The 25,029-nt window shown below is 40.8% G+C and overlaps 1 protein-coding gene across 5 annotated transcripts in view; it reads right to left on the bottom strand.

Annotated features, from left to right (window-relative positions):
• Positions 1-25,029, bottom strand: part of SPAG17 (sperm associated antigen 17) — a 254,867-nt gene that overhangs the window by 204,776 nt on the left and 25,062 nt on the right. For all 5 annotated transcript variants that reach the window (XR_011463620.1, XM_070367411.1, XM_070367415.1 and 2 more), the window contains exons 2-3: positions 18,398-18,538; positions 17,725-17,811 (exon numbers count right to left, since the gene is read on the bottom strand). Coding sequence is in view for 4 of the 5 variants with exons in the window: in XM_070367411.1 (XP_070223512.1) it covers positions 17,725-17,811; positions 18,398-18,538 (228 nt within the window). In the remaining variant the exon portion in view is untranslated. The remainder of the gene's footprint in view (positions 1-17,724; positions 17,812-18,397; positions 18,539-25,029) is intronic.

Raw genomic sequence — 25,029 nt, 5'->3', positions numbered from 1 at the left:
GTTTCCTGAGGTGGCCAGATCCTACCTCCTCAGTCATGACAGAGCTTTGGGAGAAGGCTGCAGCCATCCCACCTCTCTGGGAAATGGGTCGCCACACAGATGGGGGAAGGGTCATTCCTCATATACACAGGAAGTGGGGTTTAAGCCCATGGGCTAAAGCTGACCCCCAAACCTGTCTAGACTTCTAGTTATACAAGCTAGTACACTCCCTTTTGTTTAAGCCAATTATAATTTTTTTTTTCTTGTGAAGTAGAAGTGACCAATCTGGTACTGATATGGCATGAAATTCATGCCTTCAAATTAACAGAGACTTAAACACACACACACACACACAGTGATTATAAGGTGTGTCTCTGTATATTCAGCTTTCAGCCTTGTTAGAGTGTCATTTGCTTCTAGTGCTGGAGGCATGTAGGCTGGTCAGAGGTGTTCTAATTTGCTCAGAGGCTAAAGACCAAGAAGTGGACAGGCAAGCAGTACCATCTGCCTTGATGAGCAGGGGAATGAGCAAAGCGTGAACATTCTCTGGCCCTTCTCAGATTACTGTTACTTTGGCAGAACTCAACAGATTGGAGGATGTAAGTATCCTAAACATTTTGATGGTACTTCTGTCCCTCCAACTCCAATAGTACCTGGTACAAGTGCTCAGAATGAAAGAATGGATGGATGGATGAACACTGAACAACAGAGAATGTGAGGAGAGGAGAGAATCAGTGGGTCCATTGTACAGTTCTGGGTGGGTGGTAAGCGCGAGGCAGAGTATAGACGGAGAGAGTTCATCCTCGAGAAGGATGGCCTCTTTCCTGACCCTGTGAATAGCACGTGGACGTGAGACTGTATGTCTTCAAGCCCAGGCTCGGAAGTACCTGGATGCTTGTTGAGAAGGTGTGTTCCTGGACTTGTCTGAAGATGCCCCTGATCCCCATCACTGGCTGAGATTTCGAATAGGCATTTTTAAATGAGCTCTCCAGGTGATTCCGAGTCTCCCCACTTTGAGGACCACTGACACAAGATGGCAAGAAGAGGTTAGAAATCAGAAAGACTCACACCAAAGACCTTCCTGCAGAAACCTTCCCAGATCCCCATCTGACACCGTTCTCCCTGGCCCGACTCCCCAGCCCTTGTTCATATTTTCAACCAGGCTCCTCCTGCAGCTGTGCCTTTAGTAGCAGTCTTGCCTGTGTGTCCTTGTGCAATGGACCTGGAGCTTGGGCAGGGCTCTGATGATGGCTTCTTTCTTTTTGTATCCCTCACAGCATCTAAAATCTGCTTTGAAATCACTTAAAGCAAATATTCCCTGTTCTGAATTTAGACAACAGCGGGTCTCCTCCCATTATCACAAGAAATCTGAAAATGACATTACATAATCATTTTGCTTTAATGAATTCCACAATTACAAAGCACAGCCAATAAAAATATGATTAAGCATTCAACCTTAACAAGTTTTGTATATCAAATAGATTAAGATAAAAAATACAATGTTGCAGAGGGTGTGGTTAAATTGGAACTGTTAGAAGGAATGGGAATTGGCACAAATTTGTCTCGAATGCATTCTGACAATGTGTGTCAAGAGCCTACAAAGATTTACATACTTTGATTCAGTAATTCTACTTCTTGAAATGTTCCATAAGGAAATAATCAGGGTCCTAACTATTGGTAAACAGTCTAAATTTAGCAAAAGGAGGAGTGGTTAAATGAATTATTGAATAGGCTTTCTATTAATATTATGTAGATACTGGATATGGTTTTAGAAAGAGGCTAATGTCATAATATGTGAAAAGGATATGATAGAAAGCATAGTAAATTCCTATTTTTTTAAACCAGTATACATCTCTGAATGGTGGAGTAGTCTACAGATACTTAAGTACTTACTACTATATGGGCTATGCTCTTTCTACGTTTCCCAAATTTTCTACAGTTACCATGTGTTACTTTCACAATAAAACAGCTAATAAATAAAATATACAATGTAAATGCTATACAGACTTTGTAACAGTGCCACCCCTCCATCCTCTTGCATAATTTTTCCAGCACACCGATTCTAGTGTCTTCACCTCTCACATTACTTTCCAGCCCACTATTCTTCAAAGGCTTCCATACTGAAAGGATAAAGTTTTCACTCCTTAGCAGGTCACATCAAGTCCCTGATGACCTGGCCCTGACACACCAGCCTCGTGCCTAGCTGCTGCTTCCACTTTCCCTCCTATCCTTCCGGGATACCCACTATGCGGAGTGTGTTGATTATGCTATGCTGTGTATATATCTGCCTGATTTTGCCTGGGCTGATTCCTGTGCCTAGAATTTCCCTTCTTCCTTCATTACTTCATAAATTCCCCATTCAGCTTTCTATCCATTTTCCTAAAACCTTTTCTCCAAAACTTTTGAAAGATTTAGGCATTGCTCTCTGCACTCAATGCACTTTCAATAACTTCTTTGTTATCACATGGTAATAGAACTGCTCATTTCCATCTCCGTCTTTTGGGTTGAAGGGTGAAATTAACTTTGTAATGGGCAGAGGGTAAACAGCCAATACGATACATGCTGAATGAAAGAATCAGCATACAAATCACACAGCCCTTCACTCACATCGTGTGGGTTGTCCCTTGTATAAGGGCACCCTGCAATGCCAGTGTGTCCGACATCCAGCCAGCCCTCCTCTCGCCAAGCCAGGGTGCTCAGAAGCTGGGAAAGCACTTGGAGCCAGTTCACTAATTGAGAAAGTGACTGGTGTCAGGGGAAGGGCCTGATATGCCAGAGACTCATTCCACAGACCCATTGCACAAACATTTACAGTGTCCTGCCAAAGTGTGAAAATCAGTGGCTTCAGTTTCCAAATGCAGCCCTGGGCATGTGCAAGACTATCCACCAGGAGGGCAAAAAAATTAGAACCTCTGATGACATTTGCCTTTATTTTTGTCCTTTTTAATCCTTTTATTTTTTTTGATAATGTTCTATGATATTTGTAATTCATATTCTTATACATACCCCTCTCTCTGTATACACACACAACATACATGGAAAAAATGTTGTTTTTTTTTTTTTAACTGATGGGATATGTGATGAAAATAACTTGGGATTGCTAGCCTAGAGCACTGGGGTTTAGTAATGAATAACACATGTCCTCTAATGCTTATGCTGTTCACTACGAAGCAGGGGGAGACAGATAAAAACAAACAACCACAATACAACACAGCAAGATTAACTTTGCCTACAGGAATCCAAGATTTCACAAAAGAGATGGCACTGGAACAGGGTTATTTGGCTGTGAAATGGGAACATCTAAGTCTAAATTCTACATAATTCTATTTAACGGGGTGCACTTGGTGAAGAAGGAGTGTAAACTGAATTAAGTGCAAGATGGCTGAAAAAGAACGAGCTAGAGCTGTGACAAAACTGGCTTCATCACCCACAGTGATGGAGATGTGTGTGTTTGCTTATGGAGCAAGGCAGGTGTGGCTTGATACAGACATTCTAGATTTATAGTCACTTTGTCATGCCTGATCAAGTTCTACCCTGATTTTTTATCTATTCAAAGGGTTCTAGAGAAAATCCTAAGTTAATATCTGCCAATTCATATTTTTATTTTTCCTGTATAATTGGTTTATTACATTTTACGACTTTGTGCAGAGGGGTCAGTATTCTAAGCAGGGAATGTCTTTAGCCCTGGAAATGACGCAAATGACAAAGCCTAACTCAAATGTCTGAAGCCAAATGCATGCCCTCAGAAGCCTGTGTTTGGCACAGTCCTTTTAGAAACTTTAAGACCAGGGAGAAACACTTTCTCAGTAGGGACATTAGGGAAAACTCCCAGAGCTGGCTCTTTTGTTCAGATGAATTACTAAGCTGGTTAAATTTAACTGTTAGCTCCTTGACTGTAGAGACTATGTCTCAAAGAGCTTGAAGTAACAGGGTGAACCCTGAATTTGGAGTCTAGGTTCCAACATGGGGCTCTGACATTACCAGCTGTGGGCACAGGGCAAGTCTCTTAACCTCTGTGAAACTCATGGCTCATTTGCTACTGGAGAATAATAAAAGGTAAGTCAGCCTTATAATACTGTTGCGATCAAATCTGACATTGTGTGTGAAACTATTTTATACTCTCAAAGGCATCTTCCAAATGTGAATTGTTGTTATTATTATTGTTAATAAGGTCCCAGTAAAAAGCACTGCCTGTTTATAAAAAGCCACATTCCATAAAATATTGATTCAAAAAAGACTGACTGAATGAATGTGGAAGAGGTTTAGTTTCAACAAACTCACTCAGTGGTGATGCAGAAATTATTTCTGGGGACTCACATCCTTACCCAAAGCCTGGGATCCTGTTGACTCCTTCCCCCACTGTCCCTGCACAAGTGAAAATCCCCTCAAGGGCCCAGCTTTTACTTCTGATAAATAAATGCATGCTGCTAGGAAAATGGTATAATGGGTTAACATTCTGAAAAGGCAGTTTCATTTCATCTGAACCAAGGTTTTACGGACACTGTGCCTGAACTCAGGCGTTGCGGGGGCTGTTTTTGGACAGGCAGGACTTCCAGCACCTCTTAAATCACATCGCAGGGCAACTGCCCGCTCCACCTACACATAGGGCAGGCCTGCATACATAAAACAGGACTCGCAAACCTCTACCATCTGATGACTCACCCTTGTCTCTGCTTTCAGAAAGTACCATACACAGACTTTACCAGTCCAATACATTTTCCTTTGCTTGCTCCAAAAAGGGGAGAAAATATGTGTGTGTGTGTATGTGCGTGTGAGTGTGTATGTATGTGTTCCTCCAATGACTGAGGAATCCTGAAATGAACCTCTATGGGAAACCCCTGACAATGTTCTGTGGATGGTTTTGTACAGGGGATTGAAACAAGTTGGCAGGAAGAAGAATTCTTTCTGCATAATTCAAAGCAGACATTTTATGAGGGGAGAAGCAAATCAGAAATTTGCTGTCAGTCCTTGAAGTTTTAGTAGTTACAAAAAGTAATATATTAGCTCCTTGCATTAAATCCAGATAGGATCTATCCTCTTTCCCCCCTCTCAATAATATTCCTAAAATGAATCCTTGAGAATGTAATACAAGACTAGCTCCTCATAAATTAGTAGGACTCAGCAGTGGTGGCCTGTGACTAGGTTACATGGTATTAGCCTGTGCTCTGTCTCTCTGCAGCTCCAGCAATAAACGGAAGAATAATACTGTAAGAGTTGAGAATACCTAAACTAATTATGCATTCCCATCATCTTCAATATCATCTAATTTAATATTTCCCAATGAGTGAGTGAGCCTAGACTGAATTTGTCTTTTTCATATAAAGACTTGATAAAGGCTAGCACAAATAATAATAAATTTGTTCATTTGGGAATGTTTGATGAAGCACACGGTACTCTGCAGGGTATTCTATTGGCCTTGCTCATGATAAGTACGCTATAGATTTCAAATGGTAATGAGCATTGTTATCCAAATAAGGACGAAGTTGAAAGATGCAATTTTAAAGGACTAGATTTATTGAACAATTTCACCTTTTATAGGAAAGAATTTTTGTAGGACTGGTTTTCTATTTTTCAAACCTTTAAACTTGTAATTGTGTATTTAAATATATTTTTGAAGCAATATAGAAATTATATTTTAGATAACTTACATGATCAGGATACTTAATTGGTTTTGAGTGTTTTGGGGTTTTTTGGCCAGTCATGTTTGTGAAATAGAAGAATGGATGGATTTTAATATATAAATAGCTATCTGAAATCCACTTATTTAAAATTAATATTCTTTGAGTTAATATGTGCGGTTGCTTTTCAGTAAATATATATGAATTTCTATTAGTCTATTCTATCACTTTTAGTTTGGTATTTGTTCCTTTCCTTGCTACCAAGGATCCAGGAGAGAGAATTTCAGAAATGGAGGTCACACTAAAAATATGTAGAAGCATGAAAATTGTTACCATACTTCAGTTCCAGCTACACATTCTCCGCCTCCAAGGAATCAAGGCTGTCTGTATCTTTGGTGCGTCTTTGACTATTTTGGTGACTGCTCCGTCCCTCCCTCTTTCGTCTTTCCAACATACCCTGTCTGGGGACCATTACCCTTTTGGCTGAAAGTCGTGAACAATAAGTGAGGTCAGCCATAGGTCTCAATGAATAACAGATTCATTATAGCCAGGGATTAAATCTATAACTTTTACATCAGACTTGCTACAAGGTATTAAAATGTCATGAAATAGCAAGAAACAAACATATTGTTTACAGCATGATGGACTACCAGCTCTTGAGGGAAGAGCCCAGGCCTAATTTGCCATTTATCCAGACTGTAATAGACATTCTGTAAATGTCTGCTGCATGAGGACTGAGCTGGGATGAATATCTACCATCATCTTCAGTCTAGGGAGATGCAAAAGGAAGGAAACATGAAATGGGCTTAGAGAACTCTAGCGTCTTATTTTATTCAAATTTTTCGGACCTATATTTATAGCAAGAAGAAATTTTTACAACACAAACCACATACATACACACAGTTGCCACCAACTAAATATCTGTGTAAACCGCTAGGCTGTTACCCACAGTTAGAAAACCACTGTGTGGGATACGGAACCAAAAAAAAAAAAGAGGAAATGGAAGGGCCCAAAGCCTCTAGTACCCAGGAAATATTCCTGAACGATTGCTGTTGAAATGGTCCATTGTGTCTTATTTGTGCCTTCCAATAACTCTCACTAGTCCTTCATTAACGAGTTGGTTTCTTCAGACCACAAACACCTCTTCAGTGCATCAGCACTGTGCTAGACAGGCAAAGATACAAAGAATGAAAAAAACTAAAAATGCTGACTTCCTCTTTGACTTCTCCTCTATAACATCTCTCAGACACATAAAATTTACTCCAAACTGTACTTCCACACTTTCCCCAAACTTAATCTTTTTCAATTTTTTATATTGAAGAAGATATTTTTACTCAGCTTCTCAGTTCTGGGCTTTGAAATCACCCTGACATCTTCTTCTCCCTCCCACCTCCCATCTCAGGGACCCATCCTGCAGATTCTTCCTTCTTAATATACTCTTGGCCCAGATGACTGAAGTGACTTAGCAGCAGCAGCAGCAGATGGTAAAGAATCTGCCTGCAATGCGGGAGATCTGGGTTCAAACCCTGAGTTGGGAAGATCCCCTGGAGACAAGGACCTATCAATTCCTTCAGAGCCAGCCTCTGCCCACTTCTCTATCACACTTTCTCTCTTTAATGAAATTCTAAGCACACTGGCTTTTCTTATTCCTCTGAGAGGCTGACATTGTTCCCTTCCTGCCTCCAATTCTTTGCACAAGCTGTTCCCTCGGCCTGAATAATTTTCCCTGACTCTTATCACTTGGCTCTTTTTCATCTTTCAGTTTATCTCCAAACACTCAGTTGAAAGTATTTTTCCATGTAATTCCTTCTGATGTAAAGCAAGTATTGCAACTTATGCTAGTGTATGTATTTGTTTGCTTATTTGATTCTTGCTTAATCTCTCCCTTCCCATTCAAAAGTAAACTCTCTGAGGGCAGGAAATTATATCTGTTTTATACATTAAGATACACTCAACCATAGATTTGGTACATGATAGACCTTGAAATGGGCTTCCCTGCTGGCTTGGATGGTCAAGAATATGCCTGCAATACAGGATATCCAGGTTTGATCCCTGGGTTGGGAAGATCCCCTCGAGAAGGGAATGGCTACCCACTCCAGTATTCTTGCCTGGAGAATTCCATGGACACAGGATCCTGGCAGGCTACAGTCCATGGGGTTGAAAAGAGTTGGACATGACTGAGCAAATAACACTACTACTAGAAATTCAAATATTTGTGCAATGCATAAAATAAAGCATTTCTTAAACCTTAATTATCACTTGATCATTTAGCCAAAGCTGTGTCCCTGTGTACCATTGATTGAGTGGATAAATAAAATGTGGTAAATACATACAATGGAGTATTACTCAGCCTTAAAAAATAAAGAAATTCACATTTGCTACAATATGGATGAACCTTGAAGACACAATGCTTAGTGAAACGACCCAGTCCCTAAAGGCGAAAACAATCATACTATATGATTCTACCTATATGAGGTATCTAGAGTTGTCTAATTTTTAGAAAAAGAAGATAGAAGAATGATGATTATCAGGAGCTGGAGGTGGGAAGTGAGGAGTTGTTTACTGAATACAGAGTTTCAGTTTTATTAAGATGAAAAAGTCATGAAGGTTTCCTTCACAGCAATGCAAATATACTAAATACTACTGAACTGTACACTTAGAAATAGTTAAGATGGTAAGTTTTATGTATTTTTTACCACACAAAAATTAAAAATCCCTGTTTATAGGTATTTCAATTCTTTCATGTTTTCTGGAATACAAAACTGCAACAATCACTAAAACCGAGGACAGAAATGAAAAATAATTATAACAGCTAACCCTTATTGGATCATTATTCTAGATCAAGCACTATGCTATTTTCTATTTCCTGTTTCATTTAATCATCATTACAGCTTTACGAGGTAGACAGCATCATCCACACTGAGTTTACAAAGAGAAAACTGAAGTACAGCAGAGTTATATAATTTGTCCAAGATTACATAGCTAATGAGTAGTAGAATCTGCATATGAGCCCATGCAGTCTGGTTTGGATCAGTGCATCTAACTCCTGGGTACAGGTCTCATCAAACTAGTAAGAAACACTCTGGAGATGAATTTAAGCTCTCAGTAATTAGTTTGTTGTTAAGTCGCTAAGTCGTGTCTAACTCTGCAATCCCATGGACTGCCACACATCAGGCTTCCCTGTACTTCACTATCTCCTGGAGTTTGTTCAAACTCATGTCCACTGAGTTGGCGATGCCATCCAACCATCTCATCCTCTGTCGCCCCCTCTCCTCCTGCCCTCAATCTTTCCCAGCATCAGTCTTTCCCAGCATCAGTCTTTCCTGACTCATTTTCTAATGAGTCGGCCCTTTGCATCAGGTGACCAAAGTATTACAGCTTCAGTTTCAGCAGATAGATCTTTTTTCTGCACTTTCATCTCTGATTAATTTGCACTAAATTCTCTCATTTCCCATCTTTCCTTCTTTCTTCCAAGGAAAAGACTCAGTCACCTTAACCATGTAAATCTTAGTTGTAAGAATTAAAAATTTCTCTTGATCCAAACATTTTAGCAGAAGCCACTCATCAACATGGCTCAAAATAACTAAAATTGTTCAGCACCTTCATTACCTGCTAATATATCTTCATTGTTTTTGCCTGAGTAGTAGGAAAAGTAATAAACACAGAACTACTTCAGAACTACTTAGAGGTTAATTCTCACTACTGACAGTAGCTTGTATTCAAGAAATGTGCAATCACAACTACCCCCTGTAGAACCTAAACTAATTTCAATTTTTGTGTAAGACAAGCGGAAGGAACAAAAAGAAAGCGAAGTCGCTCAGTCGTGTCTGACTCTTTGCGACTCCATGGACTGTAGCCCACCAGGCTCCTCCATCCATGGGATTTTCCAAGCAAGAGTACTGGAGTGGGTTGCCATTTTCTTCTCCAGGGGATCTCCCCAACCCAGGGACTGAACTCTGATCTCCCGAATTGCAGGCAGGTGCTTTACCGTCTGAGCCATCAGGGAAGGAAAAAAGGCTTCCAAATTAATGAGGTACTTAACCTGCCTGAGCTTCACTTTCATCATTTTCTCCTTATCTCCTGGCAAGTTTTTGAGAAGATTAGGCTAGTTAACAGATACTAAACACCCAGCACACAAAGCTTGGTACAAATTAAGTGTTCGATGGACAGTAACTACTATTACCATACATAAAGGGGGTTTACTGGCAGTCTTAGATACAAGAATTGGATGAGGTTGTCTTTATGATTCCTTCTCCAGTATCCTTCCAATCATGGTAGGCATGTAGTATAACATGTTGGAGAGGCTCCAAACCCACCCAAGCAAAAGCAATGATGGCCACTCTTTATCACTCGAACCTTGCTTTATTATTGTGGCTGCTCCTCCACTAATATCTGTGCCCTGGAATCCTTGATTGGATTCCTGCCTTGCCCAGCAGTTCTCCCACTGACCAAGGTCCTAACCAGCACCCCAATCCTCACACATGTGCATTTCATGCTGATGGATCCCAGGGTCCTCAGCTTTGGGTACCACTCTTCCCCAGTGACTACCTGCCTCCTCCTCGACTTCTGACTACTTGCTACACAGGCTTGGCCAGCTGCCTGGGCCGCGGGGTGGGAGAGAGCTGGGGGCACGAATTGCATGTCTTTGCTTGAGTTGTGCTTTGTTTTGAAAACAGAACTTCAGGTTTCTGACGTGAGAAGCAGACATATTTTCACCCCAGGAGCACTGACCTTCTGCTCCTCAGTTAGCAGCTTGGCCTACCTTCTCTGCTGGACTGCTCTGGCCTCCAAAACGCGGAGGCTCGGAGTTGATAACCCATCTGACTGTTTTTCCCCATCCTAACAAAATTCTTGCAGTTGTAACTCTTCATAACTCTTTATAAACATTTCTAGTATTGTGATTTCTCCTCATTTTCCCTTCTTTGGGTGAGAAATGCCTCCAAAGCTCACATTTTGGCACCAGAATCCCTAGATTGTTTTTATAGTCCCAGCGTAGCACTTCTTTGTTACAGCTCAATATTCCTAAATTTTGTTCCAAGTCATTATTTTACATTTATAAAGATCGGGTTGTATTAATTGGTTCCAGCTTTCAAAATGTTCCATCAGAGGTTATTTTCTGCTATTTTGATAGTGGTTTCTAAACCCTAAAGTGCCAAGGCCCTGATGTGGGCCGTGTTCTCTAAGCATCCCTAAAGGACTGATGTGGGACAGAAAAGATACGCAGACCCTGGGCCTCTCTGTGCTCTTTGAAGACTATACTGGCCATAATAGCTTCAAAGAATTTCAACAAGTTCCTAAGACATGACCTTCGCTTTCCGAAAACCACGTTGGCCAGGCTTGTCTTAATCAAGCTGTGCTTTTCTAAGCATCCTTTTACTTGATCTCCTGCAGCAGTTTTTAATACTTTCCCTACAAGTGAAGTTAAACTAACTGGCCTGTAATTTCCTGGTGTGTCCCTAAGCTCTATGAAATAACGGCATTAGGTTGGCTACCTTCCAATTCTTCCTGAATTTTTTAGTTTTGTTTTAAAACACAGGATTGAAAAGGCCAGAGAATGCTTCCTGTCTCGCTTTCCCTTCGTTCCTTCCATGACATACTGCTCTCTCTGTTCCCAGTAGATCTGCCATTTTAATAACTTCAAACCTCTTAAATGTGTTCACATATTATTTGTTCCTATCTCTGAAGCATGAGTTTTCCATTTTTCATTTTGACAAGGGCCACCCCCCAAAACAAGGGCTTACAATTCTATCGAATAGACTTAATTGGAGGCACTGTTTAAGGAATGAGTTTCACATTAGGAATCTGGAAAAGTGTGGAAACTAGATAATAATTAAGCCTCTGTCCTTACTTGTGAGTTATTATGAATACATGTTGGGGAAAAATTTGAGAAATATGTCTACACACCCAGGAGTAGGGATCAAAAAATGGAACTATTACCTCTGGGGGTTCTAATCCAATGTACTAGAAAAGTGTCTTTAAAAATGTGGTGAAACTAATTAGATCTGAAGATATAAAAATTTGCATCCTATACTTGTTTAAACTGCATTTGGTTGATAACTCATATCTAATACAAAAGTCTTTCCACATTTAATGATCTCCCAAAATTATTTCCTAATGGAGAAGCCCATCTTAATATACTTTGAAAAAAGGTTTTGTTTTTTACTGATGGGGTAAAGAGGAAAATTAATAATTATTTCTATTTGTAAAATTGCAATGTATTATATGAAGTTTAGGATTGTCCATGTTTGTTATTGTATAGAATTGACTATTCTTTGAAGTGAGCCATAAATGAGGATATAAAAACCTTTATTCTTTATGCATGACTTTGTTTCAACAGACTGTTGGGATTTTGTTTGTATAGTGACCCGATTTGTCTTTTCTGAATAAGTCAGAGACAGGCACATAAACCACAGTCTGTGTGTGGACAGAGTCTCGCTTCCCATAGTGAGGTACAGTAATCACCATTGTGAAATAAGAACTACGGAGCGCAATATAAAACTTTTAAGACAGCTGACTCTGATTTCAGATAAGTTGGGTAAATGATCCCTTTGCCCAGTTGGTACTTTTTTCTTTCTAATTTATCAAAGCCACAATGTCAAAGTCTGAAAATTTTACATCTAAGAGTTTCAGAAAAACATCTATTTCTGCTTTATTGACTATGCCAAAGCCTTTGACTGTATGGATCACAATAACCTGTGGAAAATTCTGAAGGAGATGGGAATACCAGACAACCTGATCTGCCTCTTTAGTTACCTGTATGCAGGTCAGGAAGCAATAGTTAGAACTGGACATGGAACCACAGACTGGTTCCAAATAGGAAAAGGAGTATGTCAAGGCTGTATATTGTCACCCTGCTTATTTAACTTCTATGCAGAGTACATCATGAGAAATGCTGGGCTGGAGGAAGCACAAGCTGGAATCAAGATTTCCGGAAGAAATATCAATAACCTCAGATATGCAGGGATATGCAGGGAGAAGGCAATAGCAATGGCAACCTAGTACTCTTGCCTGGAAAATCCCATGGATGGAGGAGCCTGGTGGGCTGCAGTCCATGGGGTCACGAAGAGTGGACATGACTAAGCAACTTCACTTTCACTTTTCACTTTCATGCATTGGAGAAGGAAATGGCAACCCACTCCAGTGTTCTTGCCTGGAGAATCCCAGGGATGATGGAGCCTGGTGGGCTGCCATCTATGAGGTCGCACAGAGTCGGACACAATTGAAGCGACTTAGCAGCAGCAGCAGCAGATATGCAGATGACACCACCCTTATGGCAGAAAGTGAAGAAGAACTAAAGAGCCTCTTGATGAAAGTGAAAGAAGAGAGTGCAAAAGTTGGCTTAAAGCTGAATGAACATTCAGAAAACTAAGATCATGGCATCTGGCCCCATCACTTCATGGCAAATAGATGGGGAAACAGTGGAAACAGTGGCTGACTTTATTTTTGGGGGGCTGTAAAATCACTGCAGATGGTGATTGCAGCCATGAAGTTAAAAGATGCTTACTCCTTGGAAGTAAAGTTATGACCAACCTAGATAGCATATTAAAAAGCAGAGACATTTCCTTGTCCACAAAGGTCCATCCAGTCAAGGCTATGCTTTTTCCAGTAGTCATGTATGGATGTGAGAGTTGGACTATAAAGAAAGCTGAGCACCGAAGAATTGATGCTTTTGAACTGTGGTGTTTGAGAAGACTCTTGAGAGTCCCTTGGACTGCAAGGAGATCCAACCAGTCCATCCTAAAGGAGATCAGTCCTGGGTGTTCATTGGAAGGAGTGATGTTGAAGCTGAAACTCCAATACTTTGGCCACCTGATGCAAAGAGCTGACTCATTTGAAAAGACCCTGATGCTGGGAAAGATTGGGGGCAGGAGGAGAAGGGGACGACAGAGGATGAGGTGGTTGGAGGGTATCACTGACTCAATGGGTGTGAGTCTGAGTGAACTCCAGGAGTTGGTGATGGACAGGGAGGCCTGGTGTGCTGCGGTTCATGGGGTCGCAAAGAGTTGGGCACGACTGAGTGACTGAACTGAACTGGACTGAACTTATAAATGCTCAGATACCTTAGTCACAAATGGGAGAATTTTTGCATGTATCATACACACAGAGCTTTCTCATAGATAACATTTCAGTTGGCTTTGAATGTCCATCAATATTTTCCTTTTGGTTTTTGTCAGAACTGAGTATACTGGCCAATGAACAGGTCAGATTCTCTCTGCGGACCATGAATGAGTGAGTGAGTGAAAGTCACTAAGTCGTGCCCGACTCTTTGCAACCCCATGGACTCTAGCCTGCCAGGCTCCTCTGTCCATGGAATTCTCCAAGCAAGAATACTGGAGTGGGTAGCCATTCCCTTCTCCAGGGGATCTTCCCAACAAGGGATTGAACCTGGGTCTCTTGCATTGCAGGCAGATTGTTGACCATCTGAGCCACCAGGGAAGTCCATTATGTGGACCATGAAGCAACACAAAAATATTTGTGCACATTTAGAGAATAAACTTAAACGCAGGCATGAATATTAAAGCATAGATTTTTCCCCAGTGTTTTAGATGGTTTCACATAAAATTCCACCTTTAGGATTTTAAAGTTGTAATTAAGCTATGTACAGGTACATACACATACACATTCCTAATTTGTACACATGGCACCATGTAAGGACAAATTTAGTACATGTGCAGTCTGTCTTCTCTTCCCTTCCTGTTCCTTTGCTTGAGCTGTTTGTTCCCTTTACATAGAATGTCCCCACATTTGAAAGTCAGGACCTATCTCTACCCAAGGGTGGGCAGCTTTGATCCCAGTGAAAGAAGACTGGGTATGTGGCAAAGTGCAAAAATCTGAGGCTATGTATTTAACTATGGTAAATTCATCAAATCCAATTTCCTCAAATTTTCTAATTTCTAAAATTCCTACCTTCTTTATGCTTCCATTGCCCTCTATGTAAAATGGGGATATATATGTACGTATATATACAGCATATAATTTTAATTGTAGTATGGGTCAATTGGGAAAACATATTTAGAAGATGAAAACTGTCAGCTCCACTTCCTTTCCAATGCCACCTTCTCTGCAAGGCTCCTCTAGCTCTCACCACCTAGGCTAACCTAACCTCATCTTCTGTGAAATGCCCAGAATACTCCATTTCTCCTTCATAGACTTCACTGACAATTTTCTGCATTGTGTCATACAATTTAACAAACATATACTGAATACCTACTCTGTATCAGGCATGTCTATTTTCTTTTTTTCCCCCTAACTAATCCTTAAACTTCTTGAGGTTAGGATCTGTATACTATTCATATTCCACTCCTTCCACTGTCTAGATAGTCTGACACCTAGTGCTTGAAGAAGAATGTATTTATTGTTTGGCATTTAGTAACACTGGCTACTAAAAATGCAAGAAATGTCTGTATATCCGTTCTCAAATGTGTACACATCTTCATATAGAATTACATGGTGGAAATTATATGCAGTGCCAGTATTTGGGATCATAACCATTTTCATCCTCATGATGAAATACTACCACTACTACTAGAATGATGAAGTGATAGCTAACATTCCTGAGACCATATACAAAGGGGCAAATTCTCTTTCCATTCCCACATGGGTCTTTGGAGTAGTTCCTTCCAGAGCAAAACCAGTTTCCCAAAGAGAAGGCGAAAGAACACGTGGACTGCTGTCTCTGTGGAATCACATTAGCAGAAACCTAAGCATGTTTTCAAAGAATGATAATTTATAAATAAAGACTATCTCACAAACACAGTATGGTGGCTAGATGAAATTCTCAAGTTTCAGGGGGAAATTACATAATTTCAAAACGAGGCTGTGTGTACATAGCACCGAGCCATCCAAATGAAAGCTTGAGCAAATCACTGTGGAATGCGGTCTTTGCTGGCCCAGACATTTCAAGTCGTTATTGGAAATATGTAATGTGGTTCTGACACTCTTTTACTACTCATGGATCAACTGCATTAGAGTGAAGTTTCACTTGAATGCTCTGCTCCTAATCGACCGCAGTTTGGGAAACCAGAAAGCCAAATAGGTTAGAATTGTGTTTAAAGTAAGAATGAAGAGGCTCTGACTTAAGGCTGATGAGAGTATCCTACAAATAGAAGTCAGGGTCAGTGTATAGCCTTTATATTATCTATTTTGAGCTCTCCCTCCTCCAAAGTAGAGATTTAAAAGGAGACAGAACTCTATGAATTTCCCATGTAACAGAAGCAATTTTGTTGGATTATCTTTTCTTCCTTTGAGAAGAAAAATACAAGACTTCCTAAACAGGCTCTTGAGGAATTCACCTGCGGCCACTGTCCCAGTTGCTACCGACCATGAAAGGTTTTAAGCAGAAGTAGAGCTAAGAGCGGGCTGTCTGCATGCCTGGAAGGTCCAGTGGTCCTCAAAGAGTTTGGCTTCTGGGCCTCTTTCATGGCCACCACTCCTAACTGCCTTGAGACTCTCAGTACGCACTGGTTGTAGCATTTCACTTCTCTTGGGAAGAGGGGCCAAAACAGGTCCTGAGTGTGGAGGGACTGAGGTTGGAGATGTGCTCTCTTTCCCAGGTGTGCATGCTGGCCTTGGCTGATACTACCCAGGAGCCCGCATTGGATCCACTTTTGCTACAGTGACTACATTAATGTAGGTCTGGTGCATTCCAGGTCCATCTCTGTGGTGCGCATCCTGCCTTCCCTTCTCTTCTGAAACCATTCAGAAGAGCGTCTGTGAGCCGGTGTGGGAAGCTTGTTGCCCAAATGCTCCCCTGGAAGAATGTGGGGGAGCCAGATGTGAGATGGACCTCCTCTGAGTGAAGGCTCCTCAGAGTCATAGCACAGATTGGAGATGAATGGCTTTCTAATTGAACTCTGGGTCTGTAACATCGGGCTATCCCACATCCAAGTCAAGATGCCTGTCCACATCAGATGTAAAAACTGGCCCGTTATCATCCCTGATTTTCTTTGAGCATCTTTGAAGAAGAAAGAGTCCTTTGGGTGGAAGGGGGAGGGGGGGCTAATTGATCCCAGGCCTGAGAATTGGATGTGGATTTCTATGGCTACTTCAGAAGAAAACTTCCAATATTTTAAATCCAGGTATCACATAATGTTTCAACTTGGGCACACACATGTGGGACATCCTAACAAAAGATAGAAGGCATGTTCTCTGACCTTAACAGTGTAGAACGAGTTTTCCATGACAGCAGGGGTAGCGCAGCAAGAGTTAATGCTACAAAACCCACAGTATTGGCAGTCGTAAATAAATCCAGGGGAGCCCATTCAGATAGTACTCAGGCAACACTACAGAGCCTATTATGAAACCATCCAAGAACCGAGACACATAAAAACTTTTATTAGTCATCACTGAAATAAAGTGCAAACAAGTTTGTTTTGAAAGATCCCAAAATCTTTATGCTTTTGGTCTGCAGAGTCATAAAAATAGTGCCTGACAAATTTTAAGCGATATTCTAATTAATTGTTGGATTTTTATAGTTTCTTGTAAGATGGATATTAACAAGGCAGGGTAAGAGGAAAGCCCCTGTACTGAGCCTGAGTTCTAAGTCCTTTGCACAAACCCACTGGCCAGCCAGGCCAGATTTTTGCATCTGCTAGAAGCGGAATGGATCATTAATCTGAAGATTATTGTTATTTTCACACTGATTAAAGTAGAATGTGAAGTGTACACAAAGTTCACAAATGGATGGAAAATTATTCCAGTTGTTTCTCTGTCATGTGCAGGAAGCACTTTCTGGGGCATTTTTACACTGTTTCTTTGATGAAACTAACACTTTGTAATACACCGATAACACGACCCCCTTTAATACCATCACACACTCAGTAATTACCATAAAAAAGTATGACCCAACACTTTCATATATACACATTTCTGATTTATAGTCTTCAATTGGACACAGTGATAGTGTAGACAATGTGGGACAACTTTTTTCCTAAAAGGGGATTTTGTTAAAAGGGAAATAGATTTTTTTACATGCCCATCATTAGTAACAAACAGCCCCAACAATGAGAGGGGATTTACTATCAAAAAATGAATTAATTTTTTAAAAAAAAGTGACTATAAAATTATTACTTCAATTCTTGTTTTTTAAAAAATTACAAAAGTCTCTTCAATCAATACATTTACCTACCTCATAATATAAGGGAGCATTATTACCACCTACAGGTTTCTTTGCCTTTTTAGATGTACTTCCAAAAAGTGCACTTGATCCATTGACCTGTAAGAAAATTCATTCATAAGGAAAAAGAAGGGCTTACTTAAAGAATACTTAGATAGATGTTCCTTTCAAGTACCTAGATGACTTGAGGGATTGGGGAAGAGATAGCCATCAGTTAGTTCAAATATTTATAGCCACTTTGGTAAGCCATTAGTAATCGTATGAGGACGTGCCATCTGACAGAACTTCTCTGCGTTATCGTTCTCTCCAACCTCTGACAGCTAGGATTCTTTGGAGGCTTCGTTTTTCCAGTTAGTTATGGCCTTCCTTGGAACATTAGTTTAGTCTTTTATTGCTATTGAGACCTTTATTAAATAATTCCTCACAAAACCTAGCATGTGGAGCCTAGTATGACCTCAGACATTTTTGTTGAATGAATGGATGCTGAAAGGGCAGCATTCACGAACAAAAAACAACCCCTTCCAGATTAGATCTTTCCAAATTTATTCTAGCTAAGTGTTTCAGCAAAGCCATGCACCCAAACTTACCAAACCGCCCAAGAATGTGTTAGTTTTATTGATTTCATTACTTTATTATTTTAAGAATGACGTCTCCAACGGGCGTCGGGGTGAGAAGGGACAGGTACCTGCTGGAAGATGTCTTGCCAGGAGACAATACTGAAGAGTCTGCGCTGAGGGACTTGGACAGCGAGGGTGAGAGCACGAATGAGAACCTCGTCCTCGATCCGGTTTCCAACGACAAAAGCGATGGAGCCCTTCCAGTCGTTCTGTGACAAAATCAGAAGGAATCAGGTTCTAAGTACTCCTGGCGAGGTAATTTTGTGTCAGAGGCTTCCACTGACAAACAGGGTAACAGTCCTAGAAACCTTACTTTAAAGACAGGCTGACCTTATGGTGTATGTGGGTTTTTGATTCAAGCAGCCACAAGGCGGCAGTATTGTGCCAAATTTCATGCAACTTGCCCAAAAAGCAATTTCCCTGAGAAACGAGACCTATAGTTTAAGGAAGACAGTTTTTAATTTTTTAAATGACACATTTTCACTATAATGCTGTGCAATAATACTTTGGTATTAGAAAGCAATAGTTCATCTGTATGTTACATATGTGTATGAATGTACAATTTCCAATGCAGGAATCTTTGTTTTGTTCCCTGATACATCTTAAGACTCTAAACACTGCTAGGAAAATAGGAGGAGCTTGATAAATATTTTTTGATTGTTTGGTAATATTGAGTGAGTTGCCAAATAGGCTTTTTTTACATGAGGTAAAATTCAATCCCAGAGTTTTTGATATAAAATATTTTTCACTATTCACCATCCATGGATCTAGTTTTTGTAAAGCACCTAACTAGAACACATATTCTCCTCCTAATGTAAACACAACACTCTCATTGCTAATTCATATGCGAGTTCTTTTCACTCTCAAGAAATAGGCTGCAGTTTTAAACTTGAACATGAAATGTTTCATCAAATAAAAAAATAAGTTACTAAAAAACAATATATTTATTCAGTAATCCCTTTCTATTATAATTTTGTTGGGAAGAAGCAATTCTCTGGAGGAAAGGAGGAATGGAATTGACTGACTTTCCCATGATGCGGTGCTGCTGCTAAGTTGCATCAGTTGTGGCTGACTCTGTGCGACCCCATAGGTGGCAGCCGACCAGGCTCCCCCATCCCTGGGATTCTCCAGGCAAGAACACTGGAGTGGGTTGCGATTGCCTTCTCCAATGCATGCAAGTGAGAAGTGAAAGTGAAGTCACTCAGTCGTGTCCGACTCTTCGCGACCCCATGGACTGCAGCCTACCAGGCTCCTCTGTCCATGGGATTTTCCAGGCAAGAGTACTGGAGTGGGTTGCCATTGCCTTCTCTAGGAAAGCCAAACTCATGCAAATCAGGTCTATTGCTTTTGAACACTCACTGCCTTGGGGAGATGGACCAAGCAAACGTGATACATTCATCAGGAAAGGGAGACAATAATAAGGGAGGACACCCTGGCCCTGCGACCTCTTTAGACCTCAGTTTCTCCATTTATAAAATAAGGGGGTTGGACAGAGGCATATGTAAGATTTCCTCTAGCTCCATTCCAGAGATCTGATAAAAATAGAGTAAAATTCACCCTTGGTCAATTCCAGAATATTGTCTAAGAAGATCTGGAAAGATTTTACAGAAATTTAATGAAACACATACTTTTCCATGGTTCTCTGGGTTTCTGTCCAATTCATGCGTCAAGGTAATGATAAGAACTAGAGTACAGATGGGAGAAAAGACAAATTCTTCTTTACCATCAAAGAGTGACTATTGTTAAATGTCTCTTACTTCTCTGCATGGAAACTCACTAACCCTAACCACATAACAAAACCCACACAATTTTCAGTGTTGTCACCAAAACAAATAACACACATAAAAGCATAAAAATGTCTGTTTAATCTACAAAGTGTGTATTTGTGTTTGTGTACATGTACAAGCATGCATGTAGGTGCGGCTCTGCGTTTCCTTCTGTTAAACTGGATTTAAAATCTTTTTTTGTTGACTAATTCACCATAGGAAGACTGAGCATCTGTTTTTCAAATAGCCTGAGTCTGAAAAGCAAGTGTGATATTTATAACTGGAAAAAAATTCCATAATCACCAAACGACCTTTCTCCACATTGGATGACTTTTCTTTCCTCTCGTCTGCTCCCTCAGTCAAAACTGCAATGACAATCATCATTAAAGAAGAAAAATCTTTCCTTCCTTAGGAAAGTAGATGAAGTTCCTGAACAGGCAATGCCTTGATGTTCCTATGAGTTATAGTTTCTACACTGAAGATTTTAATGGCTACATTTACCCGCTTATCCCACACCCTCTTACAGATTTCCTAGCCAATTTTCAAAAGCTAATGGTGACGAGAAATGGCTGCCTCTCAGCTCTTTGGGGACAATTCACAAAGAGGGCATCGTAATCCACCATCTACCCATTAGTGTCTGGCATTCGAGACAGGTGTTGACTATTTCAGATTGGAAAAAGAAAAAAAAAAGGTGAGGGAAAGAGGAGGAGGTAGGAGGTAACAATTATTGAAATCTGCCATGTGTCAGGCATATGTTATCTCATTGAATCCTTAAGTAATCCCTTTAAATAGGGGCACTAATACTTTATAGATGGAAAAACAGAGGCCCAACGAAGTTAAACAGCTTGTTTCAAGGTCATTTTGGCAGAACTTTATGGAGACCACATACATGGCTCACAATTTTGTGATTATTTCAGAACAGTTTTGAGAGCAAGCCTTTAGGTTCAGAGCGCCTTTCCATAATCCTTAAATTGCACCTAATGGCTATTTTGGCCACAGTATACCTAATAGAGGATGATTTATATCACATGTTCAAGTATATAGAGGTTTCAAAATAGATGATGTATTAAAACTTTAAAATGTCTAAGATTACTTTTTTTTTTTATCAAAGACTATTTTACAAAGGCTAAAAGAGTTTGAGGAAATTTTCCCAAGCTTGTCTCTCTCTCAAAGCCCATTGTTCTTGTTGCTTTGCACTGTAGGAGTGCATCTTGACACAAAATCTTTTCCTCTGATTATTGGCGAGGTGCTGAGACTCCTGGGGTCCCAGTGGTCACCCTGTGACAGACTGCCTGCACTAGAGCAGGAGGAGATTTGTTCACGTTCAGAATTCTCTACAAGGTCCGTTGGGAGCTAGGCCAAGTGTCTCCATTGGAAGGGGTCTCAAGAGTTCAGTTGAGGTCTACTTTCTGCACTCTCAAGCCCACCAAACACCTACTCTAAAAATTGAGTCTATTTGGCAAAATAGGACCGACCAAGGACTTTGTTGGAATCATGGATTGGTGTCTGATTACCTCACCAGAACCCAGGGAAGCATGAAATGGACTGATCAGAGAGTAATAACACAAAGATTGCCTGCCCAGAAGGATGCTCTCACTGGCATTCTGCACTAGGGGGCAGCGAGATGCCAGGAAACACACAATACTCTCATTACAGAGAGCAATCATTTCCAACTGTGTCTAATTAGGGAGACTCGTTAACTAAGTGATGGTTGGCAAATATAATTTTTGAACTTCTTTCTTAGTATTTCAGGATAATGGTAGATTTCAAATCTCTCCAATCTGGCTGCAGTATTAAAAACAGGAAATTAATTTGGAAAAAAAATTAAACCCAATTTAAATTTGGCAAAATACTGTTAAAATGCACCCTTCCACTGGTATCCCACCCTAACACGCAACTAAGCATAGTCCTTAAATTTGAGTTCACAGGGCAGCAAGCGAAGTGAGCACAGAGAAAACGAGTGTTGACCAGAGAGGACAAATGAAAGTGCAACACACCGAACCTGATTCATCACACTCCTGAGTCCTGCAGGGCTCCTACCTGTGTGCGAATTTGATTAAGACCGTTCAAGAAGCTTGGGTGTAATTAGCAGCATGAGCCTAGAGAAAGAAACCATTGACCATCTTCAGAAAACTACACTAGATGTATCCAACCGTGAAGGAAGAGGGCTCCAGTCTGGCACATCTCAAACACCTTAGGAAATAAAATCAGCTTTCTATTGCCGGCAGACGTCTACTGAACATGCTTACTGCCAAGTCTTGCCCTCGAGTAGTTACTGATAAAGTCATTCCCAGGATGGAATGAAGTCACAAATGGACACAACCCATTACCTTCTATTTACTCTATCAGCCTCACCTAATTTGAAGCCTGGCAGGAGGGTGCCCTAACCCAAACACATGCCCGACTCCTACGGCAAGAAAGTACTCAAGTAAATGCAGAGAATCTGGCTGCTCGCATAAACCCACTGTCCCAGAGACACACGGTAGATTCATAACAAATTTTCTTTCATACATTGAAAATTCTCCAACTTTTACTTAGGCATTCCTATATTCTAATATAATTACCAAAACCCTTTCAAATGTAAGTGAAAAGTAGTACAGTGTAGGGCACTTAATTCAATATGCTGTCATGAACCATAATGGAAATGAATATGTAGAAAGAATATATGTGTGTATATATATATATAAATATATATACATATATGTAAAACTGAATCACTTTGCTGTATAGAAGAAAGTAACACAGCATTATAAATCAAATACACGTCAATAAAATAAATGGAAAAAAATAAGTGAAAAGTAGCTTTTCCATGATGAGAGTGAGAGTTCTTCCTTCTGTTAGCACAATTAATTGGCTGGTACAGGGAATACAAGGGCAAATATGCATGTGCTCTCTTCTGCGTCCTTTGCTAGTGTCAGGGGATCTGCTGCCCTGGATGATCGGGGTGAGATTCCCTCAGTCCTCTACCCAGAACTGATTGGAACCTGTGGAGCTCTATGAAGCAAAAAGCCCTATAAAGCCCCAAATAAAATCAATGCAACATTGAAAAAGTCAGGTTTTTGTTGAGAGTTATCTAACACTGTGCAGATATGCAAACCTGTACTTTATGTCAATACTCTGCTGAAAGGATAACCTTTTTGTTAAGTAGATTTACTGCCTAATGGACAGGGATTTGTGAATGTCTTTTTCATACAGCGTTTTTCCTTCAAAAGGAGTCTTGGATCTCCATCAGCAAAGGAGTGTTAGTATGGGCTGTTGGCCAGAAGAAGAAATATTTTTATTACATTGAACTGGCTGCTATAATCGTATTTGTTAAAAGGGTATCCTAACTGTAAAATGAGTTGGAAATATAAGTTAAAAATTGGGTACACATTGCTATGTAACAAACAAGAACAATACAAAGGACCGGGATGCAGTCTGACTGTCTTTACTAAATAAGTTCGCTTCCCTGGTGTCTCAGATGGTAAAGAATCTGCCTGCAATGCGGGAAACCTGGGTTCGATCCCTGGGTTGGGAAGATCCCCTGGAGGAGGGCAGGGCAACCCATTCCAGTAATCTTGCCTGGAGAATCCCCACGGACAGAGGTGCCTGGTGGGCTACAGTCCATGGGGTCGCAAAGAGTTGGACACCACTGAGTGGCTAAGTACAGCACAGCACATGGATGCTTCTTTAATTATAGGTTTCTCACAATTTATTATAAAGGCTACAGTTTGGCATCTCATCACCATGCTGTTATAAGTGTTCCTTATTTAGGAATTATTTCACAGAACTGTCACATTTTCTCAAGGAGACTGTAAGCCCTTTAGATTGGAAACATTGTTTTATGTGCTTTTGGAGCTCATAGTGCCCAGCAGTGAATGTAAAACAGAGCAGGGCTCTCTCTGTGTAAATATCTGTTAATCAACAGAGAAGATGCTTAGAAAGAAATCTGACCCCGGGAATCATAAAGCCCTAGAATGTCAGGGCTGAGCAGGACCTACAGTCCCTAGCCTTGAAGTCCTTTGGGAGGAAAACAGACTGGATCTGATCTAACATGGTTCATATCAGGGGTCAGTAACAAGGGTGTGGGAAGCCAAACCCTGCTAAGCCATCCCCCTGCTAAGACCTGTTTCCTGGGAGTGACTTAGACCAGTAGGCAGACTGGCAGCTAGGGGAAGGAGGCAGCTCTTTCTGAGAGGAGGGAAAAGCCAGAGAATCACATACACGTACGTGCTGACTAAAAAACGACTCCTCCCACCTCTGTCCTTCTTCCTACTTTCTCCCATCTCCCATCAAAAAGGCCATTGGTGGGCAGTTCCCGCTTCCCTTTCACCTATTGCCTATGGGCTGCAAATTCTATGCTTCCTTTCTCTTTTAAGATGCCTTTGACATTCTTAGGGGCTTGATTTTAGGGTGGAAGGTATCAGAGTAGGGTGGGGAGAGAAGAAACCACACATAAAATGGGTCATCTAAGTCCAGAATGTACACCTGATTCTTGTCTTCTACAGTAACACCACCCTCTCTGAACACACTCTGACTTCGTCCAGGAGTGTGGTCGTCATCATTGTTGTTCAGTCGCTCAGTTGTGTCCAACTCTCTGAGACCCCATGGACTGCAGCACACCAGGTTTTCCTGCCCTTCACCATCTCTGGACCCTTGCTCAAATTCACGTCTATTGAGTCAGTGATGCCATCCAACTATCCTGTCCTCTGTTGTCCCCTTGTCCTCCTGCCTCCAATCTTTCCCAGCATCAGGGTCTTTTCTAACAAATCAGCTTTGGCTGAATTTTCTGACTTCATCCAGGAGTGTGCTGAATCAGATTGCCCACCGCGCTTCCTGACTCTATTCAGTGAGGCTGTGTTGATAGCCTGAAATTTGCTGCGGTGGGAGCATTTACACTATGGCACTAGCAATGCTACGAATCAGAGCTTCCCTCCTGAAGAGCAGGTTATTAA

This window comes from Bos mutus, chromosome 3 (assembly GCF_027580195.1).
Source record: "Bos mutus isolate GX-2022 chromosome 3, NWIPB_WYAK_1.1, whole genome shotgun sequence".
Classification (NCBI taxonomy): domain Eukaryota; kingdom Metazoa; phylum Chordata; class Mammalia; order Artiodactyla; family Bovidae; genus Bos; species Bos mutus.
This window is presented reverse-complemented; position numbering and strand designations above follow the sequence as displayed.